This window comes from Eschrichtius robustus, chromosome 14, assembly GCF_028021215.1.
Source record: "Eschrichtius robustus isolate mEscRob2 chromosome 14, mEscRob2.pri, whole genome shotgun sequence".
Classification (NCBI taxonomy): Eukaryota; Metazoa; Chordata; class Mammalia; order Artiodactyla; family Eschrichtiidae; genus Eschrichtius; species Eschrichtius robustus.
Window position 1 is genome coordinate 78,745,967 of NC_090837.1, and position 24,552 is coordinate 78,770,518.

At 38.0% G+C, this 24,552-nt stretch overlaps 1 protein-coding gene across 1 annotated transcript in view; it reads left to right on the top strand.

The window, feature by feature from the left end:
- Positions 1–24,552, top strand: part of DCC (DCC netrin 1 receptor) — a 946,816-nt gene that overhangs the window by 537,299 nt on the left and 384,965 nt on the right. Inside the window, exon 9 of the mRNA XM_068562459.1 lies at positions 18,529–18,685. Within this exon, the coding sequence (XP_068418560.1) occupies positions 18,529–18,685 (157 nt within the window). The remainder of the gene's footprint in view (positions 1–18,528; positions 18,686–24,552) is intronic.

Sequence of the window (24,552 nt, forward strand, 5' to 3'; positions counted from 1 at the left end):
TAAGTATTTTGGAAGAGTTTGAGAAGGATGGGTGTTAGCTCTTCTCTAAATGTTTGATAGAATTCACCTGTGAAGCCATGTGGTCCTGGACTTTTGTTTGTTGGAAGATTTTTAATCACAGTTTCAATTTCATTACTTGTGATTGGTCGGTTCATATTTTCTATTTCTTCCTGGTTCAGTCTTGGAAGGTTATACCTTTCTAAGAATTTGTCCATTTCTTCCAGGTTGTCCATTTTATTGGCATAGAGTTGCTTGTAGTAGTCTTTTAGGATGCTTTGTATTTCTGCGTTGTCTGTTGTAATTTCTCCTTGTTCATTTTTAATTTTATTGATTTGAGTCCTCTCCCTCTTTTTCTTGATGAGTCTGGCTAATGGTTTATCAATATTGTTTATCTTCTCAAAGAACCAGCTTTTAGTTTTATTGATCTTTGCTATTGTTTTCTTTGTTTCTATTTCATTTATTTCTGCTCTGATCTTTATGATTTCTTTCCTTCTGCTAACTTTGGGTTTTGTTTTTTCTTCTATCTCTAGTTCCTTTAGGTGTAAGGTTAGATTGTTCATTTGAAATTTTTCTTGTTTCTTGAGGTAGGCTTGTATAGCTATAAACTTCCCTCCTAGAACTGCTTTTGCTTCATCCCATAGGTTTTGGATCATCGTGTTTCATTGTCATTAGTCTCTAGGTATTTTTTGATTTTGCCTTTGATTTCTTAAGTGATCTCTTGGTTATTTAATAACGTATTATTTAGCCTCCATGTGTTTGTGGTTTTTTACGTTTTTTTCCCTGTAATTGATTTCTAATCTCATAGCGCTGTGGTCAGAAAAGTTGCTTGATATGATCTCAATTTTCTTAAATTTACTGAGGCTTGATTTGTAACCCAAGATGTGACCTATCCTGGAGAATGTTCTGTGCACACTTGAGAAGAAAGTGTAATCTGCTGGTTTTGCATGGAATGTCCTATAAATGTCAATTAAATCTATCTGGTCTATTGTGTCAGTTAAAGCCTGTGTTTCCTTATTTTCATTTTGGATGATCTGTCCATTGGTGTAAGTGAGGCGTTAAAGTCCCCCACTATTATTGTGTTACTGTCGGTTTCCTCTTTTATAGCTGTTAGCCATTGTCTTATATATTGAGGTGCTCCTATGTTTGGTGCATATATATTTATAATTGTTATATCTTCTTCTTGGATTGGTCCCTTGATCATTATGTAGTGTCCGTCCTTGTCTCTTGTAACAGTCTTGATTTTAAAGTCTATTTTATCTTATATGAATATTGCTACTCCAGCTTTCTTTTGATTTCCATTTGCATGGAATATCTTTTTCCATCCCCTCACTTTCAGTCTGTATGTGTCCCTAGGTCTGAAGTGGGTCTCTTGTAGACAGCATATATATGGGTCTTGTTTTTGTATCCATTGAGCAAGCCTGTGTCTTTTGGTTGAAGCAGTTAATCCATTCACGTTTAAGGTAATTATCGATATGTATGTTCCTATGACCATTTTCTTAATTGTTTTGGGTTTGTTTTTGCAGGTCTTTTTCTTCTCTTGTGTTTCCTACTTAGATAAGTTCCTTTAGCATTTGTTGTAGAGCTGGTTTGGTGGTGCTGAATTCTCTTAGCTTTTGTTTGTCTGTAAAGCTTTTTATTTCTTCATCGAATCTTAATGTGATCCTTGCCGGGTAAAGTAATCTTGGTTGTAGGTTCTTCCCTTTCATCACTTTAAGTATATCATGCCACTCCCTTCTGGCTTGTAGAATTTCTGTTGAGAAGTCAGCTGTTAACCTTATTGGAGTTCCCTTGTACGTTATTTGTCGTTTTTCCCTCGCTGCTTTCAATTATTTTTCTTTGTCTTTAATTTTTGCCAATTTGATTACTCTGTGTCTCGACGTGTTTCTCCTTGGGTTTATCCTGTATGGAACTTGCTGTGCTTTCTGGACTTGGGTGGCTATTTCCTTTCCCATGTTAGGGAAGTTTTCGACTATAATCTCTTCAGATATTTTCTCTTGTCCTTTCTCTCTCTCTTCTCCTTCTGGGACCCCTATAATGCGAATGTTGTTGTGTTTAATGTTGTCCCAGATGTCTCTTAGGCTGTCTTCATTTCTTTTCATTCTTTTTTGTTTATTCTGTTCTGCAGCAGTAAGTTTCACCATTCTGTCTTCCAGGTTACTTATCTGTTCTTCTGCCTCAGTTATTCTGCTGTTGATTACTTGTAGTGTATTTTTCAGTTCAGTTATTGTATTGTTCATCTCTGTTTGTTCTTTAATTCTTCTAGGTCTTTTTTAAACGTTTCTTCCATCTTCTAGATCTTTGCCTCCATTCTTTTTCTGAAGTCCTGGATCATTTTCACTATCATTATTCTGAATTATTTTTCTGGAATGTTGCCTATCTTCACTTCTCTTAGTTGTTTTTCTGGGGTTTTATCTTGTTCCTTCATCTGGTACATAGCCTTCTGCCTTTTAATCTTGTATATGTTTCTGTGAATGTGATTTTTGTTCCACAGGCTGCAGGATTGTAGTTCTTCTTGCTTCTGCTGTCTGCCCTCTGGTGGATGAGGCTGTCTAAGAAGCTTGTGCCTAGAGTTTATGTGGATTTTGTTAGCTTTTCCATTAATGTTATTTTTCTGTCTCAAGAGCTGGTCCATTATACCATGTCCATTTAGTTGTCATGTTTCCCCACTCTCCTTTTTCTATAATGGTTTCCTTTTTTGCTGCTGTTTACCTTGACTGTCCTGAATGATACTAGCCAGTTATCCTGTACACTATCTCCAGATCTTTGTTTGTTTGAAGCTTTCCTCACGATTTAGATTGGGGTTTTGGGTTTTGAAAGAATACCAAAGAAGTGAAATACCCTTTTATCACATAATATCAGGGCTATGGGATAGCTACATGACATCACTGTGTATGATAACTTACGTAGTAAGTAAGTTTGCTGGGGTTTTACCATGAAGTTTGCATTTTTCCTTTGCATACTCTTTTCTTTGGAAGTAAGTTACTAAATCTAGCTCATTTTTGCCTCTCTGCCTCTCTTTTTAATGTTTACCATCACCTCTATGACTCAGATCTGGCAAAATTATATCACATTCTCTGTTAAATCTCTAACACATAGAGAATTATTGTAGAAGACAGTATAGCCATGTGCTTTTATCTGGGCAGGGGTACCTCCTCTTCTGAGAACACAAAATGATTGCTCAGAGAGAATTCAATAATAAAACATTTACAGTCCCCAAATTTCCCATCTCTTATCTTTACCCAAGAGAATTAGACCCCAGAAGGGAGAATTTACATATTTGAATTATGACATAGCAGTTGTTGCAGAGAGGAAAGAAGACATCTTCCCCTCTACTTTATCTTGGTTTTGGTTTGTTTTATTTTCTAGTCATACTTAAGTGGATTTAATCTCTGTCCTGACACAACTATAGTATGGAGGGAACTTTCATAACCACCTCTTCATTCTTATTACAAAAGAGCTACAGAATTCCAATCTACATATTTGTAATTTAGAAATGTCTCATTAAGTGTGGCATGGCGCTCTAAACTCTGTACAACTAATTTTTTTCCCCTGTCAAAATATTTACTTGTGAATATAATATATCATTTACTCTTAGCTTTAAATAACCAAAAGTGTGAGATTGATGGTTTCCTTCTCATTTGAAGCTTAATGAGTTTTTGCATTCTTGAAGGTGAAGGCTAGAGTACTTTGTATTTTCATGATGACATCCATTATAGTGAAATGATTATTTCTGGTGGAATTAATAATTGCTATGAGTAAAATAAACAACAAGGACTTACTGTATAGCACAGGGAACTATATTTGATATCTTGTAATAACCTATAATGAAAAATAATATACACACATACACACACACACACACACACACACACACATATATATATATAACTGAATCACTTCACTGTACACTTGAAAGTAAAACAGCATTGTGAATCAACTATACTTCAATAAAAATTTAAAAAATAAAAACAAAATAGTTGCTCTGTGGAGGAGATAATAGGAATTTTCTTTTTCTTTCTTTTTTTTTTAACTTCTTTATTGGAGTATAATTGCTTTACAATGGTGTGTTAGTTTCTGCTCTAAAACAAAGTGAATCAGCTATATGTATACATATATACCCATATCTCCTCCCTCTTGCGTCTCCCTACCACCCTCGCTATCCCACCCCTGTAGGTGGACACAAAGCACTGAACTGATCTCCCTGTGCTGTGAGGCTGCTTCCCACTTGCTATCTATTTTACATTTGGTAGTGTATATATGTCCATGGCACTCTCTCACTTCATCCCAGCTTACCCTTCCCCCTCCTGGTGTCCTCAAGTCCATTCTCTACGTCTGTGTCTTTATCCTGTCCTGCCCCTAGGTTCTTCAGAACCTTTTTTTTTTTTTTTTTTTTTTAGATTCCATATATATGTGTTAGCATACGGTATTTGTTTTTCTCTTTCTGACTTACTTCACTCTGTATGACAGACTCTAGGTCCATCCACCTCACTACAAATAACTCAATTTCATTTCTTTTTATGGCTGAGTAATATTCCATTGTATATATGTGCCACATCTTCTTTAGCCATTCATCTGTCGATGGACACTTAGGTTGCTTCCATGTCCTGGCTACTGTAAATAGAGCTGCAATGAACATTTTGGTACATGACTCTTTTTTAATTATGGTTTTCTCAGGGTATATGCCCAGTAGTGGGATTGCTGGGTCATATGGTAGTTCTATTTTTAGTTTTTTAAGGAACCTCCATACTGTTCTCCATAGTGGCCATATCAATTTACATTCCCACCAACAGTGCAAGAGGGTTCCCTTTTCTCCACATCCTCTCCAGCATTTATTGTTTGTAAGTTTTTTTGATGATGGCCATTCTGACTTGTGTGAGGTGATACCTCATTATAGTTTTGATTTGCATTTCTCTAATGATTGGTGATGTTGAGCATCCTTTCATGTGTTTGTTGGCAATCTGTATATCTTCTTTGGAGAAATGTCTATTTAGGTCTTCTGCCCATTTTTGGATTGGGTTATTTGTTTTTTTGATATTGATCTGCACGAGCTGCTTGTATCTTTTGGAGATTAATCCTTTGTCAGTTGCTTCATTTGCAAATATTTTCTCCCATTCTAAGAGTTGTCTTTTCATCTTGTATCCTTTGCTGTGCAAAAGCTTTGAAGTTTCATTAGGTCCCATTTGTTTATATATATTTTTTATTTCCATTTCTCTAGGAGCTGGGTCAAAAAGGATCTTGCTGTGATTTATGTCATAGAGCATTCTGCCTATGTTTTCCTCTAAGAGTTTTATAGTGCCTCGCCTCACATTTAGTCCTTTAATCCATTTTGAGTTTATTTTTGTGTATGGTATTAGGGAGTGTTCTAATAATTTCATTCTTTTACTTGTAGCTGTCCAGTTTTCCCAGCACCACTTACTGAAGAGACTATCTTTTCTCCGTTGTATAGTGTTACCTCCTTTATCAAAGATAAGGTGACCATATGTGCATGGGTTTGTCTCTGGGCTTTCTATCCTGTTCCTTTGATCTATATTTCTGTTTTTGTGCCAGTACCATACTGTCTTGATTACTGTAGCTTTGTAGTGTAGTCTGAAGTCAGGGAGCCTGATTCCTCCAGCTCCATATTTCTTTCTCAAGATTGCTTTGGCTATTTGGGGTCTTGGAATTTTCAAATATATTGAAATAAAAGTTATATACTAATACTACTTCCCCATCTTTTCTAACTCTCTTACTTATTGGCTTCTTGGTTAATTCAATTGATTTGTGACAGCTATTTGCATATTAGGCAAGTCAATCCTTTTTAATATTATTAAAAATATTGTCCCAGTTTCTAATTCATATTTCAATGTCATTTATTATGCTTTTCCATACAAAAGTTTTGGTTTCAATACAGTCATATTTATCAAGATTTTTCTTCATGGGTTCTGTTTTTGTCATATTCTGAGAACTGCCTCCTCACTTGAATAGCAGAATGTATTCCCCTCTGTTTTTTCTTGAGCAGCTTTCCGATTTTTTTTTTTTTTTTTTTTTTTTTTTTACATTTATTTCTGGACACTCTATTCTGGTATTCTGGCCTATTGTTCTTTCTGACTCTCTTTGCAGTAGTGCACAGAAACTTTTAGCATCTCATCCAGTATCACACAGAGAGTAAGTCAATGTGTCCTGTTTGACTCCAGTAAGCCCTTAGACTCTCACTTTCAGATCTGCCTCTTGAGGTAGAGATTTATAGATCTTTCTAGTGTAAATTTAATTCCTAAGATTATTGAGCCTTCCTGTGCAAGGACAGTCTATGTTTTAGCTTAATGCAGAAAATGCTCATGTTTATTAAGGTGGTAAAATAGTCACAGCAGGAGCTGGTGCCATTTGTTTTTCTCTTTATTTTTAGGCTGTCTTTAACTGAACTCAAAGTACTTCTTTTATTTTTTAAATTTTTTTATATGCATCATCTGCTATATTTTGTGTCTTCATGGTCATATTGAAGAAGAGGGATGTTCATGCAACATTTTGACACTGGGAAAAATTCAGAGACAGAAAGCATTATAATGAGGTCATGTAATCAGTAGTGACCCTGGCACAGAATTCCACTGTTTTGAGCCTCCCATAATCAATAATGACTCTAATTCCAAACTTTTTCCATATCATGTTTTCTTTAAACCCAGCTCTCACCCCTGAACTAGATAGTTAGGCTGCCATTGGCTTCCAAATTCTGTCTCAGATTTGGATGAGTCACTTTCAAAAGAAAAAAGGGGAAAAAAGAGAGAAATAAAAAAGTAGAAAAAAGAAGAGAGAAAAGAGACAGAGATGGAAGTTATTGTTGCTTCCTAACATAATAGAACCTTAGTAGTAGCAACCTTAGGGATTAACCCATCTGCACCCTAGAAAATAATTGCCCAGCTACTAACTCATGGAGAATATAGGCTGTCTCCTAATTGCAATCCCAGGATTCTTACTTTACTTCAGAAAAAAAAATGTCATCCATCATACCTCTTACTTGATGCTGATGAACATGTGAACACAGGCCAAGCACATATTTTGCTTTAGCTAGAGTAGCAACCAGGAGTCAAACTTAAAATAGATACCTCTGTTATGGTGGATGAACACCTGTATCTTATATTTCAGAATTTCACATGCCTTATGTTATATTTTGAATTATTGGATTATTTTACCTGCCATAATTCAAATTGATATGGGTCTTTAGGCAAATCAACATATTGAATGATTAAAAATAAAATCTAACAAGACTTTTTAAAAGATCCATCTTTTCTATAGGAATTAATATTGTTCTATTTAGAGTGACCAAGGAGAATACTGGCATTTAATGCGCATCCACAATTTAAGATTATCTAATGTGTTTTTATTACTTAATCAATCATCTCTGGTAGTTATTTCTTTTGTTCACCTACTTAATAGATTTGAAGAATGAATGCTAGGTTCAGGCCAATAAGCCTCTTTTATGGTTTACAGTTTTACTATCATTTTCCTCACTGCAGTACATTAAAAAATAGAAAGGATGAGCTTACATGAGTAAGCACTCAGCTGTGGTTGCAAATTCCCCATGCTCACCATCTTATTTCCCAGAGAGGGGACTGTAATAGAATTGGTCTGTCTGTCCGTCTCTCTCAGCTGTATATAGGCTTAGAAGGACACATTCAAAAAGAAACAGGGATCTAAGGAAACATCATTCATACACATTCTCTGCCCCCTGTTGTTTTGTGGTGGCTTTATAGCAGTGATATAATGTTCGCTTGTATAAACTTAATCGAAATAAGTAATAATTTATCTTTGCTTTATATCCTCCTTTATTCATTTTATTTTTATTTCCCTTTAATTTGTTTTGGTAGCTATAAAATTCAAGGGTGAATAGCTAGGGGTTAGAGTCAAGTGTACGGCACACAGATGCTCAGTAAACCTCCACATCTTGCCAGTGCCCCCAGCCTTCAGTCTCCTCACACTCTTTCTCATCCTGTCCGTAGGAGACATGGCATTTGGTGAATGTGTCAGTCTGAAATTGTGGCTCTCAAAGACACTTCAGAACATTGAAAGCAGCCCATTCTGGTATAGCATTTCCACGACTATACTTACACAGTACCCTTAAATAAATAATTTAGAAATCTATTTTAAATCCCATGGACCAGGGCTTCCCTGGTGGCTCAGTGGTTAAGAATCTGCCTGCCAATGCAGGGGACATGGGTTTGAGCCCTGGTCCGGGAAGATCCCACATGCCATGGAGCAACTAAGCCCATGCGCCACAACTACTGAGCCTGTGCTCTAGAGCCTGTGAGCCACAACTACTGAGCCCATGTGCCACAACTACTGAAGCCTGCGCACCTAGAGCCCATGCTCTGCAATGAGAAGCCTGCGCACCGCAACGAAGAGTAGCCCCTGCTCACCGCGACTAGAGAAAGCCCGTGAGCAGCTACAAAGACTCAACGCAGCCAAAAATAAATAAATAAAATAAATGAAGTTTTAAATCCCATGGACCGAGTTGGAAGTTTGCCATTAGTAGAACTCATTGAACCATCAAATTTGAGGGTTTTTTTTTCTTTTGTCACTTGTTATTCTGAAACAGTAAAAGCAGTTGTTAAAAGTACCTATGCTACTAAAGAGAGTAGCTTAAACCTTTAGTTCTTCTTACGTAATTTGCATTACCTTCAACTTACTTTTTCTTGAATTTCTTACTGGAAGAATTCAGTTACTTAACAACAACAACAAAAAAAATTAAAATGCTCTAGCACTGAGTCAATTCTTTTTTTTCCTTAACAACACAGACTGTCAGCTATTTTACATTGATAGTGTCTTATTGCCAAAGGAAATTGCATGGAAAAGCACTGCTTCTTAAAGCCTGCCATGTTGATTTGTAGCTTTAGAGGTATCTGATTTGTGTTCTTTAGATGTTCTCCACGGCTGGAGAAGAGGATTGCATGGCAGTCGGGACAAAGCACCATATGGTTGTGATGAGGTGAATGATCATAAAGGCACATGAGAGACGGGAGGAGAGGTGTCACTTGTCAGTCTTTATCCCTAGAGGAAGCTCTGGTGACAGGGGAATGATTGAAATGGCACTTTTGGGGTCCCTGGGCATGGAGAAGGGATAAACAATGACTAGGAATTCAGTGACATAAACTCAAGGGAAAGGATGGAAGCAAAGGGAGCTGGGGATTGGGTAGAAGTGTAGCTCTCCTGCAGTTGGTGAAAGATGCCAGGGAGAGACATTGATGGGAGAGATGATTAAAGATGGCCTCATAAAGCCCTGGAATAGTGACAGATGGAAAGGCTACAGTGATTAGTAAGAAAATACAGGGAAGGAAAGAAGACCTGAAATGAAGTAAACTCTTGTAAGAGGAGACATGTGCGATGATAAAGAGGGAAAACAAAGGATGAATTTTTCTCTGCTACCTGATAAAGGAAATAGGCACAGAGATGGAGGGGACCAAGTCCTGTCCTTGGATATAGGAAGCTCTCTTATCCCCAACTCACTTGACCTATCAGAGCCCAAATCCTACTTAAAGCCTTTCCAGTAGGGTGTCTAGATTTCCAGCCTGACAACTTGACATTGGGCCAGCAAAAACAGACTTTCTGCTCCCTGGATCTAAAGATAGAGAAATAAAAAATACCATTTAGAAATATTACTCTTATGCCCACTCTCAACCCAACATGTACCTCAAACATATATGAAATGCTAAAGCATTACTAGTTCTTATTGGTCTAGATAATCCTAATAATGCATTATAGGAATAAAAGCACTTTTGTCCTTATATTCATTTACATTTTGGAATGCACACACACACATACACACATGCACACATCACACAGACACACACACTAACAGAGCATCAATTAATTTTATTCAAGAAGAAATTTTACTAACAGAATAATCAGGCATGCTGGGAACAAGAATATTCTTAAAATTTTTAATATTCGGTTTTGTTTTTTAGAAAATAATGATTAAAAAAAGACTCCCCATCCTTCCCTATAGCCCATCACATTACATTCCCAGGGTCTCCATCATTTCTTATCTTTACTTCCATTATATCCTTTTTCCTGTGGTCCCTACATTTGTTGTGTGCTTCCCCCCCTGATTTCTTGAGTTGAATTGTACTTCATTTATTTCAGTTATTTCTTGAGCCAAGGTGTAAACATTTAAGACCATGATTTTTTTTTCTCTGTTTACTTTTTCCCTCCAGGTTCTCCCTTTGCTATTCTCACTATAGTTTCCTAACTAGGTTTCAACTTGCACCTTGCTATGCTTTTTGACCCAAATGTTCTTTTGCAGAAAGTTTCTCTTCTTTTGTAAAGTTTCCAAATTAACTGAGGTGTTATTATTACTGTTATTGTGAAAATATTCGTGTTAAAAAAAAATACCATTTACTGAATACAAATCATACACTAGGGGCTGTGAGCAGCCCTTAAAGTCCATCTCTCGTCATCACTCAACCCTGCATGTTAAATATTTTGGATCAGTTTTTAAACATGGAAAATAATCTTCAAAGAAGCTAAATAACTTCTCAAGTCACATAGTCACAGAGTGTCAGAGCAGGGATCCAACTTCATGTCTATTTAATTGCAGTTTTCTAGTCAAAGCCATTTGTTTACATAACTGATGGATTAACCACCTCCACAAACTGCTTGTGACTCTTGCTCCATTTTGGATAAACTCTTTAAAAGGTATTTCCCTAAATAAACAAAGTGAAAATAAAGAAAGCATTAAAAGCACACAACATACACATTTACATATATACAATGTACAGATTGTAAACACATTCATTCACACGTGTGATGGTTGACCAGTTCACCAGATATTATATTTTTCTTCTCATTTTGTCTTTTGAAAAGACTTTAAACTCTGAGAGATGTAGTTATCTCTGCTGCAATGAGAATACTTTCCAGAATTTGTTTTTCTTCTTATCTCTTTGTGTGGCCAGAGGTAATTTTTCTTAGCGTACTACCTTGGCCTGGCAATTCTCTTTGATGTGTGGTCCTGGGATAAGCATCAGACTTCTTATAACAGATCCCCAGGTCAAGGCTGCACAGGTCAGGCCAAACCAGTTTTCCACGCTTCTTTTCTGCTTCTTAATGAAAGTGTTATTGCTCTTAGAAACATTCCTATATGAACGCATGTTTTACATTGTCTGGTACATAGTTGGATTTCAGAAACATTTTCCCCTATTTGATCCAAAATGAAATGTTCTTATACCACTAGCCTACATTCCCTGGAAACCTCCCTCTGAGTTCAGTTTTTCACTCCACTTTGTAATTTATTAGCAGAGTAATAATGGTTAGCATAACCAGCTTGCAGTGATAGCTCAGTCCCCTTCCAGTACCTAATCTCAAATACCCATTTTTCATGGTGGCAAAATGAAATTTTCTAATCAAAGTCTAAACATCGTAATTTCACAAGTTTGCAAAGCCTTTCATTCAGCTAACAACTGCAAGAATGCATTAGATGCCTAGGATGTGACTAAATACAGTGCACTAGATTTGGGGATTAAACTGTGGTGAACGGTTTAGACTTGGTACCTATTCTTACCAAGCATATCCTTTGGGATAGGACACAAAAAAGTGACTAGACCACAACAGTGCAGTGTAGGACGTGTCGTGTCCTCAAGGGGCTGCTTATTCTTCTTGTGTGAAAGCTCAGCAGAGGCACCTAAGTCAGGATGGGGATCAGTGAGGTGACTCCTAGGCTGAACTCAAGAAGCCCAGGTCCGAGCAGCAAAGCAGTTGGAGGGAGGAATTCCATCCAGCTCAGGTACAGCACACGGAAGTAGCAGAGGTAAAAGCATGAGGTTCTCGTGGGACCCAGCAAGTTCAGCTTGGAGAGCTGAGAGGTAGCAAGGAACCAGGCCTGCAACTGAAGCCTTTGGAAACTCCTCAAGGCTAGCTTCTCAACCCCAGAGACCTTCAACTGGATCCTTTATCAGGCTTAACGCTGCCCAAGACAACTGAGACAGTAGACTGGGCTGGGAGGAGCCATGTTGGAGGTGGGAGGAGATAGATCCTTGAGGGTGAAGCGGGGGCAGGGAGAATTCCCGAGCTGGCCTTCCTCCCTGGAATTGGGAAACGGATTAAAACAGGCCTTCACACCTTGCCTCACATGTCCTCATCCATCCGTGAATGTTGACTGGATTAATTATTGGTTACATACATTGATTTACCAAAGAAACTTCATACATGTATGATCCAACTCCATAGCACTCTTACTATGGATAGTTTATAAAATGATGAATTAAATAGGTTTCTGGGAACAGACTAGAAATGGTGTAGTGAGAAAGTGTGTTCTGATTTCTAAACAACCATCCTGCCAAAACACTTAGAATGGGACACGTTTGTAAGTAAGAGACTGTCTCAAACTTTGTAATTGTCTTGCATGCATATACCTTATGTCTTCACGTTAGTTCCAGGCTCTCCCAAGACAAAATTCATGGTTTAAAAATAATTAATTCTTCACTTCAACAATAACCATAGGAGATTATAGACATTCAATAAATAATGGTTACTTGTTTTTAGATACTAATCCAGTAAGTTGTTTCATGTAAATATGTAGGTTTAATGAGATATTGTACAGTTCATTCATTGCTATCTCATACTAACCACAAATGAAAAATGGTTTCAAAGCACTATTTTTTTAGTCCACATTTCTTAGATTTATTAAAATTCGTAATACACTAGCTCAAAAGCCATGATTCTTTGAATTCTGAAAATAATGTGGAACTTTAGGAAAAAAATGTTAATCTTTGTCATTTTCAACCATGTACAGACAAGCTTTTCTCGGTAAGCTTGTAAAATTACTTTGTGAACTATAAAAACTCCAAACTACAATTTAAATGTTATCTACTTCTCCATTTAGACAATGAAAAGCTAGAGTTTGGTGTCAAAGGAATAACAACAAGAAAAAAGTCCAAAAGGAAAAGACATAGATGTTTGCCCTTAGCACAGTTAGATGATCCTATCATTTCACTAATGTTCTCTGTTTATATTTTATTTTTATCAAATCTTCCAGCTAATAAAAAGATGCAATAAATAAAGCACCTGGCTGATCTGGTGGCTACATTTATAGTATTTTAGTTCTATAAAATAAAAATAGACATGCGGAGTAACAGGGTTGGTTGTATGATGTTTAATGCAAATTAAATATTTTTGTGTTTTTATGAATATGTCTTATCATCTTTCATATGTCTCACAGGGATTGGAGGTCAGGCATTGTTAATAAGCTCAGAGAAAAATTAATGTCCATCAACACTGTATATTACAAATCCAACAGAAAGAAAGCGTCTCTGGTATCTAGAGGGAATATAGCTTTACAGAAAAATTAACCCAGTATTGTAATCGTTATCAATGACGTTGCAATGACATCACAAAAATGTTATTATTATTGGTTTTGAGTTTCAAAACTATCTATTCTTTGGATTTACATTATCTTAAGAAATCACCTCCTTTCTGGATGTTGCTATGATAAAATTTTTTTAAAAGAGGGTCTTTAAAAAAAAAAAAAACAACAAAAAAACTATGTTATACTGTGGCAAATTCGCCTCTTCTTCTCCATGACAATAGATAAAGAAGCTGTAACCATGACAACAGTAATGGGTCAGGGAGATTAGGGCCAGACTGGAGATTAGGCCTCCAAGAGCACAGAAAAGAAGTCCTGATTGGTTCTTTATTGAGAACTTATGTGATGATAAGTTACCGTTGAGAGAAAGCATGAAGGATTAGTAAGAACAAAATGATTTCTCTTGTATAAAGTAATAAGCTGTTCCTTTGTTAAAAACGTGTCCCTTCCTTTTCATATAACGACTGTTGAAATTGAGGTAAGGAGTCCATGATTAATCCTCTCCTGAGCTTTGTCTGATAAATCGAGTCTAGACTAGCTCTGTGAGAAGACACTTTGGAAGCCCGGAGCAAAAAGCATCTGTGTGGACCCCCATCACCCTCCTTGTTGGCAGCCCCTGAATGGGTGGAGAAACCAACTCATTCTTGATGTGGTACCATCTATAAGCAGAGTGCTCTTGGTGGAAAAGGATTTGAAAGTTTCTTTCCTGTTCTTTGAAAACTTATCTTTCTAACTTCTTGAAAATTCTCAAAAGAGTTTTCCAAGCCATCATTGTTCACATTTTGTTTTTAAAAAATCTTTTGTTAAAAAAAATAAATAGATAAAAGGATCCCATTTTCTTTAAAGTGGTGAGATGTATAGGTATTACATTTTGAGGAAACATGCTATCTGTGATTTTAACATGGATTCATTGATAAAGGGGGTAGTTGCTATTTTTGAAGTGATAAATTTACAGACATGAGAATGTTTGGTCAAGTGGTATGAATATTTTTCATTTTAAAGTATTTTGCCAAATTGACTTCTAAAAAAGATTGTACTCTTACAAACTTCAGCTGATAACATGAGGGTGCTATACCCTAGCCAACGTTTTATATGAATGTCTTTAGAGTCATGCTACTCTGACAGATTCTTTTTTTAAAGCTTTTTTTAAAAACATATATTTATTTATTTATTTTTGTCTGTGTTGGGTCTTCATTGCTGCACGTGGGCTTTCTCTCGTTGTGGTGAGCGGGGGCTACTCTTCATTGTGGTGCATGGGCTTCTCATTGCTGTGGCTTCTCTTGTTGCGGAGCACGGGCTCTAGGCATGCGGGCTTCAGTAGTTGTGGCTCACAGGATCTAGAGCACAGGCTCAGTAGTTGTGGCACATGGGCTTTGTTGCTCTGCAGCATGTGGCATCTTCCCAGACCAGGGGTCGAACCCGTGTCCCCTGCACTGGCAGGTGGATTCTCAACCACTGTGCCACCAGGGAAGTCCCTGACAGATTTTTAAATAGTTTATTCTGACAGATTTTTTTTTTTTTTTTTTTTTTAGATTTTGTTTAAATGCACATTTCTTTTATTATTGTCAGGTTGAACCCTATTTTTAAATAAAGTTATTCATTATTTTATTGATTTTCAGGCATTCTTTTTTATTATAGATATTAACTATATGTCTGTTAGCTATTTGACAAAAACTTTGAATCAGTCTTTCCAGAGGAAACCCATCTAAACTAATTCAAGAGGAAAGTAGGATTTAAGTGAATGAGATGGGCTTGAGTGGGAACTGCCTGTGCAAAGGCCCTGGGGAACTGCCAGGGGTTCAGCCTGGAGAGAGCATGTTCAGTGTAAGCATCAAAAAGCCAGGGCACATCATGTGAGTCCCATGAGAACAATGGCCTCATCTCCTCTGCGCTAGAAGAAGGGCTGGCATAGGATAGGCGCTCTGTGAATATCTGCTGAATGAGTAGAGCTGATATGGACACATGCAAGCCTCTGCCCAAAGCTGTTATTTTTCTGGCAACAGAACACATGAGGCTATTGTGCAGGAAGGTTATTTCCCTGGGATTATGCTCAGCCTATGGTGGAGGAAGAGTGGGTAGATCAATCCCCCAACGTGCTTCCCTCAGGGACATACTTCTCTAGAGTCCTGTGCTGCATTGTCTCCCAGAGTCTCCAGTAAGGTTGCCCTTGAGTTACCCTGAATGACAACTAGTCAGATAACTCACTCTTTCTAGCCTTCCCTCCCTGCTTGGTCTCTCTTCCCAAGTCCCCACTGGTCTTTTCTGTGATCACCTTCCAAATAAAGTATGTGCACTTAAATCCGCTTCTTAGGGCCTCTTGATGGGGGAAGCCAAACCAAGAAAAAAGGTAAACAGGAGCAAGGCCAACAGGCAGATTGAGAAGTTTAGAGTTTCTCTGAGGTAAAGAGCAGACACCGAGGAGAAATAGTAGAGGGATATGAGCAGGTGTGTCTTTTGACACGTTGATTCTGGATGCTGTACAGAGAATACATTCGAGGGAGGTGAGTGGAAGGAAAGCAGAGGAGCTGGAAGACAGCTGTGGTGAGTCTGTTGAGAGAGAATGACGGCGACAGCGTGGATAGGAGTGTGGACGTGGAGATAAGAGAGAGGAGATGTAGCAGATGTCCAGGAAGGGGAATCCTCAAAGGCGTGAGTGAGGGTGAGTCGGGAATAGGGGATACATTTCAGGGTTCTAGGCTGTAGATTTGAGAAGAAAGTGTAGACACAACTGAGTTAAGCAGCCCAGGAAGAGAAGCAGGCTGAGGGGGAGAGGATAAATTCACTTCAGTGTGCTACTTTGAGCTGTCCATGGTGTGTGGAAGCAAAGGTTTTTGTCAAGAGGCTTAATATCACCCATATTTTTGAGAGAGATGCTCCCTATCCAGGCATCAATCTCTCCCCCTCCCCTTATTACCCTGCCATAAAAGATCGACTAGCTTACCATCAGTCTTCCGTTTATTTCAAATACTGTGCTGATCAAGAAAGCAAGGGGAGGGATAAACTGGGAAGATTGGGGATTGACATATACACACTACTATATCTAAAATATATAACTAATGAGGACCTACTGTATAGCACAGGGAACTCTACTCAATACTCTGTAATGACCTATATGGGAAAAGAATATTAAAAAGAGTGGATGTATGTACCTGTATAACTGATTCACTTTGCTGTACACCTGAATTAATACGACACTGTAAATCAACTGTACCCCAATAAAATTTTTTTTTAAAAAAAGAAAGAAAGCAAGGGAAATTGTATCTACAAAGAAGTTGGCTTAGAATCTATGGAGCCAGAAATAACTTTGAAAGCTTTTTGCAGTTCTTGAGAACCTCTGTTTCTGGTTCTAACTGGTATGTACTGTAAACTGATAGTTTCTGGAACCATTGGGAAATGCGGTATTCCCCCCACCCCCCAAATGGATTTTCCAGCTAACAGGAGTTTAGTTTATGGCAGGAATGCCCACTCAGCCAGCCCCTGGAGAAAGTAAATGCAAGAATGGAGACTGAACTTCAGTAAGAAACTAGAGAAAATGGCCCACAAAAGCCAGTTTGAAGACTAAATGTAGACACATGGGTACTCCTGCTTTGGGGCTAGGAATCACCTATCAAAATGAAATACATGTTCTTTAGACTTGGGAACTTGAACAAATAAAAATAAAATAGAGCTATCCAGAAAATATAAATTATGAATTCACAAACACATACACGCACACACACACACATCTATTACAAACACCTATTACAGAGTATAAATGCCTCAGGTGTTTGAAAAACCAATTTTCCCATTGTGGATGATTCAGTTATTCCTATAAATAACAATCATTAAATTTGGCTATAAATATGGTGATACTAAACAAGCATGGTACAATGGTACATCTTGATGTCTGGTGGAATTTTTTTGTCATTTCTTCTACTAGCAGGTAGTCCATGAGAACTGCTTCAACTTTTTATCTCTCATCAACATTTAATTTGCTACTTGTCATTTTCTCTGATCTTTGAAAATACAAAAACAAGGTCCTTCAAATTGTATCTAAAACAGTGTAAATGGGCTCCGTCTGAGTGGAGTAAGGTTTTGTAATAACTAGGTGGTTACCTGAAGCATTTATCAATACTTGTAGGGAATTCCCTGGTGGTCCAGTGGTTAGGACTCGGTGCTTTCAATGACTTGGGCCTGGGTTCGATCCCTGGGCGGGGAACTAAGATCCCGCAAGCAGCTCAGTGCAGCAAAAAAAAAAAAAAGCTCGTAAGTCTATGTTTCCCTGTTTCATGCCCTAACAAAACATTTTTCCTTATTGTCATGGATCCCTTTAGTAATAGAAACTGGACAAATATGCAGTAGAATCATATGTTATTAATTTGCCAATCTTTTATAAACCCCAAGAAATTCTAATACATCTTTTTTTTTTTATTTTAAAGATTTAATTTTATTTATTTTTGGCTGCGTTGGGTCTTCTTTGCTGCACGCGGGCTTTCTCTAGTTTCAACGAGCGGAGGCTACTCTTCATTGCAGTGCGCGGGCTTCTCATTGCGGTGGCTTCTCTTGTTGCAGAGCATGGGCTCTAGGTGCGTGGGCTTCAGTAGTTGCAGCATGCAGGCTCAGTAGTTGTGGCACACGGGTTTAGTTGCTGTGCGGTATGCGGGATCTTCCCGGACCAGCGATCAAACCTGTGTCCCCTCCATTGGCAGGCAGATTCTTATCCACTACGCCACCAGGGAAGTCCCCATTTTTTTTTAATTGAAGTATAGTTGGTTTACAATGTTATGTTAGTTTCAGGTGTGCAGCAAACTGATTCAGATATATATATATATATATATATATATATATATATATATATATATATATATATACACACACACATATATATATATATATACACATATATTCTTTTTCAGATTCTTTTCTCATATAGGTTATTACAAAATATTGAGTATGGTTCTCCATGCTATACAGTAGGTCCTTGTTGGTTATCTATTTTATATATAGTAGGGGTGGAGGAGGGATAAATTAGGAGTTTGGGATTAACATACACACTCTAATACCTTTGATTCCACTTATTGTTTCTTTTCTTTCTCTTTTGTTCCTTCCTTTAGAATCTATGGGAAGGTACCATTCTATGTTTGCTAACGGGTCTTCTTTGCCTTCCTATGCATTTCCTACCCATGTCCCAACACCTCTGACAGCCTCCTCTCCTTCCTCCTTAGCTATCCCGAGCTCCAGCATCCTCCCTTCTGCTCCCAGAGACGTGGTCCCTGTCCTGGTTTCCAGTCGGTTTGTCCGTCTCAGCTGGCGCCCACCCGCAGAAGCAAAAGGGAACATTCAAACCTTCACGGTTTTTTACTCCAGAGAAGGTGACAACAGGTAGGTACTACCAATGAAATTCAGCCTAATCCAGCAGGTCTTTAAATGTAGACTGTGGCGTGATGGCAGCGGGAGGTCTTGAGCAGGAACTTTGGAGACTGTGGGAAATCTCTCCTCTGTGCCCTTCACTCATTACTCGGTGGAGATAACATGTCTCTGTTGCCTGTGTGGATTTTTTTTAAGGCAGGATTGTGTACAGAATCAAATTCAATCATTTATAGAAAACTTCCTTGAAAAAAAGACAAGCATGTAAATATATGATATCAGGTTTTTTTTGTTTGTTTTTTAAATTTCCTTGAGTTTCAAAGTGGTAAGCAGAGAACAGAATTGGGCTGCGTATTGATAGAACCAAGTGTGGGAGAACCAGTGTGGCAGGGTGCAATCTCAGCTCTGTCACTGACATCACGTGATCTCAAGAAAATGACATAACTTCTCTAAACCTTACTTCACTCTTTAATAAAGAGGAAATAATAGTACTTACCTTGAAGGTTTTTGTTAGGATTAAATTAGGTTGCATTTACAAAGGTCATTTAAGAGTATCTAGTATTTGCTAAAAGTTCTTAATATCATTATTGTCTAGGTAAAAGTGAGCTGTGTGCATCTTGTTTCAAGATTACAATCTACTGTTGTTTTTTGTTTTTTTGGGTTTTTTCTCATCATTTTTTCTTTAAGATGTTTCACAGTTTTAAGGCTTTGAAGTTTGACTTGTAAGTCTATGATAGATACTGGTTAGTTCCAATCTATAAGAATAAACTGTATGATACCCCATTTAATTAAATGTATTACACTTACTTATTTTATATTCTATATTTGATCACTCTCATATCTGCAGTCTTTGTGTTTCTGCTGACTCTTCCTCATGGGGGCTTACTTCTACCCATGTTTGAGTGATTCTTGATTGTTAAATCTAGTCCTTAGAAATTTATCTGAGGGAATTTTTGAGGCCAAGGTTTAAAATACATTCTCAGGGGAGGATTTGCTTTACCAAAACGAGACCACATTAAACCAAATTTTTGCTAAGGTATATTTGGTCCATACAGGTCTCATATTGAAATTTTATTAGTTATCAGAAAATCCATTAAGTGTGATAACACTTGTTTTTCTGCCATTTTTAGCATATCAACTTAAATAAGTAAATGCAGACTTGGGGTAAGCAATTTTTAGAGAGACTTTTTTGTTGTTCCAACTAAGCTAAGACTGAGACTGGCATGTATTCACCAATTCTCTCATGAGGCTAATTTCACTTTCTAGTTCGTCCACTGAAGTTTGGTCTTTCAGGATCCTGGCTGTATGCAAGGTTCTCCAATCAGACCTTATACCCAACTTTACCTGCAGATTTGTTTCCTAGTCTCTTCTCCTGTTAGTTTCTAAAGCTACTAGCTCTAGACTTCTCTTGAAAGGCAAATACTCTCAGTTAAACACCGGCCCCGTAAGTCAGCTTTCCCACTGTGATAATTCTCTTACTTCACTGCCAACAAATTCCTGGATAACTTTTTTTTTAATAAAAGAGATTTTGAATAATTTTGTCAGCATTTTAGGTGTGCTGTAACAGAAGGGTTTTTCACATACTATCTAGTTTGCCATACTGCTTGAAATGGAATTTTGTAATATTTATCAAATGCCCATGTGATTGGTATCATTATTATATATTGTTAATTATTGGCATTTGAACTAGTATATTTGAATATAAGCATGTTCAATGTTTGGAAATTTTTATTTAAGATTAAAGCGTAAAGCCACTCTGTAAACATCTCACTTAGAAGGAATCAGAAAGCTAGGAAGCTTTCTTAATGGACCTTCCCATTCTATTTTATAAGCATTTTATAAGTTTCTCTCCTCATCAACTTTTGTTGTTTTTTTTTTTTTATATTGCTGATTAAAGGTGATCAAAGAGATCAGCATGTGAAAGCTGAATTTGCTTCAGAGAAACAATATGCTGCTAAATCCCAAGATTCTGTGGAGAAGAACACCTATTTTCAAATGTACTCAGCAGACCTACCTATGCCTCTCACACGGGGAGGGAACAGCATCATTCTGTTCTTCAGTAGATGAGGATTTTGATAGGGCAACTAGGATCTTTATAAAATAGCTGTCTGTTGACTTGGCTGAGTTCCAAGTTTCACATCTTTTCTTCCATTTTAAACCTCCTTTTATGTACAACCAGTCTAAAGTGGACATCCAGTGGTACACAGGGGTTCCTGGGATGTGTCAGCTTCTTCTTTCATCCTTTCCTTTTTTTTAATATTATTTATTTTATTTTATTTTATTATTTATTTTTGGCTGCGTTGGGTCTTTGCTGCTGCGCGCGGGCTTTCTCTCGTTGCAGTGAGCAGGGGCTACTCTTTGTTGCGATGCGCAGGGTTCTCGTTGCCGTGGCTTCTCTTGTTGCGGAGCACGGGCTCTAGGTGCGTGGGCTTCAGTAGTTTCAGCAGTCGGGCTCAGTAGTTGTGGCTCACAGGCTCTAGAGCACAGGTTCAGTAGTTGTGACGCACGGGCTTAGTTGCTCCGCAGCATGTGGGACCTTCCCAGACCGGGGCTCGAACCCGTGTCTCTTGCATTGGCAAGCAGATTCTTAACCACTGCGCCACCAGGGAAGTCCCCTTCTTTCATCCTTGAATGAGGACCGCATTCACTTTCTGTAAAGTTTTCCAACCAAAGGAAATATGACCTGTTTTATGCATCTCCATATATGGAATATTTAGTGGGGGGGGATGATGGTGGCATGGGGGAAGTAGAGAGGGAGAAGGAGAAAGAAAGGGAGAGAGTGAAGGAGAGAGAGAGACACAGAGAAAGGACAAATCTGGTAGGACCTAGTTGTTGACAAGGCTGAGCTCACACTGATCCTGACTATCACTATTCGTTCTTCTGGAGAAGAAGAGACTAGATGGGATGGCTGTCACAAGGCTTCCAGTGCCTATTGAGAACAATGGGGGTGGGGGGGCGGAGCCAGGATTCAAGTGTGAGGCTTCTAGTCTCTCAAACCTGTGAGTGCTTTAAACATATAATGACCTGGAGGAACCCTTCATGATTTGAAAGGCACAGTACAGTTTCGGCTGGCTGGAGTGTTATTTAGCTCAAAATGCTGCAGTGTGATGGTCGGATGGCACACTGCAACTTCTCTCATGCTGCGTCTCAAAATGCTTTTCTTTCCAGTTCACAGCAGCAAAGTATATCTTTAAGTTTCTATTTTCTTTTACAATTTGACCTGACTTTAAAGTGAAAGGAAAGAAATATACATATGTTCCCTAAGATCATTCATTACCTGAAGAAGCAGGCATTTGTTTTAGTGGAATCTCTGCAACTGTTTAACTCTGTGACCTTATGAGAAGTCTCGTAAGTTCTTTGCATGCAGCTGTGAAAACAGGTAAGAATTCTTGCCTCCTTGTATCCACATGGATTTCCTGGAGGCATCTTAAATTCACCCTGCCCAAAACCATACTCACTGTCTCCTCCTTAAGTATCTTTTTCTTTGCATTTCTTGGTTTATGTTAGTACCTTCCATCCTGTTGACCAAGCAGGAAACCCCAGGTCATATTTTATTCCTCCCCGAATCTTAGAACTGCCATTAGTCATCAGGTCCTGGCAGGTCTACCTTGGCCACAGCTCAGCCATGGCCCCTGTATTCTGTCATCTCCACCATCACTTACCTGATCTCTGACAATAGCTTCTCACCTTCTAATCCATCCTCCTCACTGTCTCGAGCTATCTTTTTGAAATACAGTTTGGATCACTGACTGCACTGCTTAAAAATGTGAAACTGTTTCAAATTTAAATATGATAAAATTTCTATGTCAAGACATGCACACAATAACTACCAAACTCCCTTGAATGGAAGTCTATCTCCAATCTATATATAGGTAGAGTGTGATTCCTATAACCTATGAAGATTAAAAATATACCACTTAAGTCCAAATGGCTGGGTTTGGAAATGGTACTACTATTTTATCAGACATGTGAGTTTTGTATATTTAATTATGTAAAAACCAGGAAGAACATCTCTCTGCTGTGGTGGACAAAGGGAAGCTGAATGCTACCTTTCGGAATTGCTGTGAGAACTAATTGAAAGAATTCAAGTAAAGTATCCAAGGCAGTCACTGCACAAAGGCAGAGGGTCTCAGAATAGTGTGAGATCAAAGACAATATGGAAGAGAGGCTGAAAATAAGGCCCAAAGGTAATGGTGGTAACAGTAATAATTAACAACAATGGGTTTCCATTTCTTTTTATATGAACCATTTATTTTCAAAGCTGCTCACTCTTTCCTGCTAATAAAACCATTTTATCCTTTACTCATCTATTGATATCTTCCTTACCTTTCAAGCCCATGGATCCTTCCTCCATACCCTCTTGCATAGTCATTCCTGTGGTCATACCATGGTCCTTGTCAACACCAATCTCTGCAACCTCTCCATGATCTTGATTTCAAACCTCATACTTTCATCTCAGTCTCTCATTTTCCTACCTTCCATTTAAGACTCTGATTCCAACAAACCTTGATTCCATGGGGACCTACAATTCATTGATTCTATGGCATTTCCATTGTCCCTCATCCTTCATGTTTTTCTTCATTTGTTAAACAGCTAAAACCCCATGGCCAATTATTATAAAGACTGACATACAGCGATGATTTGCTTGTTACTGTCTCATTTAATATTAATTTCTTGGCCAAAATCAACTGAAGTAAATGTAATTTTCCACCTACCTTTTTTTGCACTCTTGTAGCTGTATACCTGGAAGAAAATATGTAGCTGTGCTGACTAGTCTTGAAATTCATAACTACTTATCTGAAGTTGCCTCTTCATGGTGCTGGGGGTTGCATTGCACATAGCAGTCAGCCTCTCTCACACACGTTCCTAATGATATTTCCTACCTTGTCCTCTCTTCTCAAATCTCCAATACCTTCCCTCTTTCCCTCATTCTTAATTGACCTTGCTTCTAATTTCCTGGAAAATAGTAGCAATCACAATAGAAGTTGTACCGGCTTCCATGTCTGATTTATCTAAGTGGGTCTTTAAGCATATAATCTGTCTTTCCTCAAAGTTCTATAAAAGAACTGCCCATGCTCTTAACAGGGCCAGACATTCACTTATGCACGAGATCCCATCCTTTCTTGAAAACCAAAGAACAAAGCTTCAGCCCAGTGTTTCTCCTCATCATCAATGTTTCCCACGTCGGGGTATCATGCCCATCAGCATACAAGCATGTATTTGTATTTTCCATCTCAACAAATCATCCCTCTCAATCACATTGCTCTCTTCTCCTATCACTTCATTCTGTTCCCTTTTATAGCAACATACCTTGAGTTGTCTAACTTCACTCCAATACCTTACCTCATATTCCAGTTATGATTCTGTCCCTAGTATTTCACTGAAACTGTTCTTATCGAGGTTTACCAGGTGACATCCATGTTGCTAAACCCAATAGTCAATTTCTGGTCCTCTCATTACTTGGATAGTTAGCAAATTTTGTCACATTTGATCACTTCCCCTTTCATGAAACGTACTCTTCCCTTGGATTCTATTACATACATTCTCTTGGTTCTATTCCAGTCCCTCTGGCCACTCATTTTTAGGCTCTTTTACTCCTAATCTCCCTGACCTGTACTGAATTGCCCTAGGACTCAGGCTTTGGAAATCTCGTTTCATCCAGTTTGTGACTTTATATTCTGTCACTATGTTGATGTCTTCCAGATTTGTATATCTGGCCCTGACGTTTTACCTGCAATTCTGAATCATATATCCAAATTCCTGCTTGATTTCTCAACTTTGATTTATCATGAGCATCTAAAACTTATAAACAAAACTAAATACCCATTTTCCTTCAGTCTCAAACCCTTTCCAAAACTTTATCATTCCAGAGGTTCCTCCAT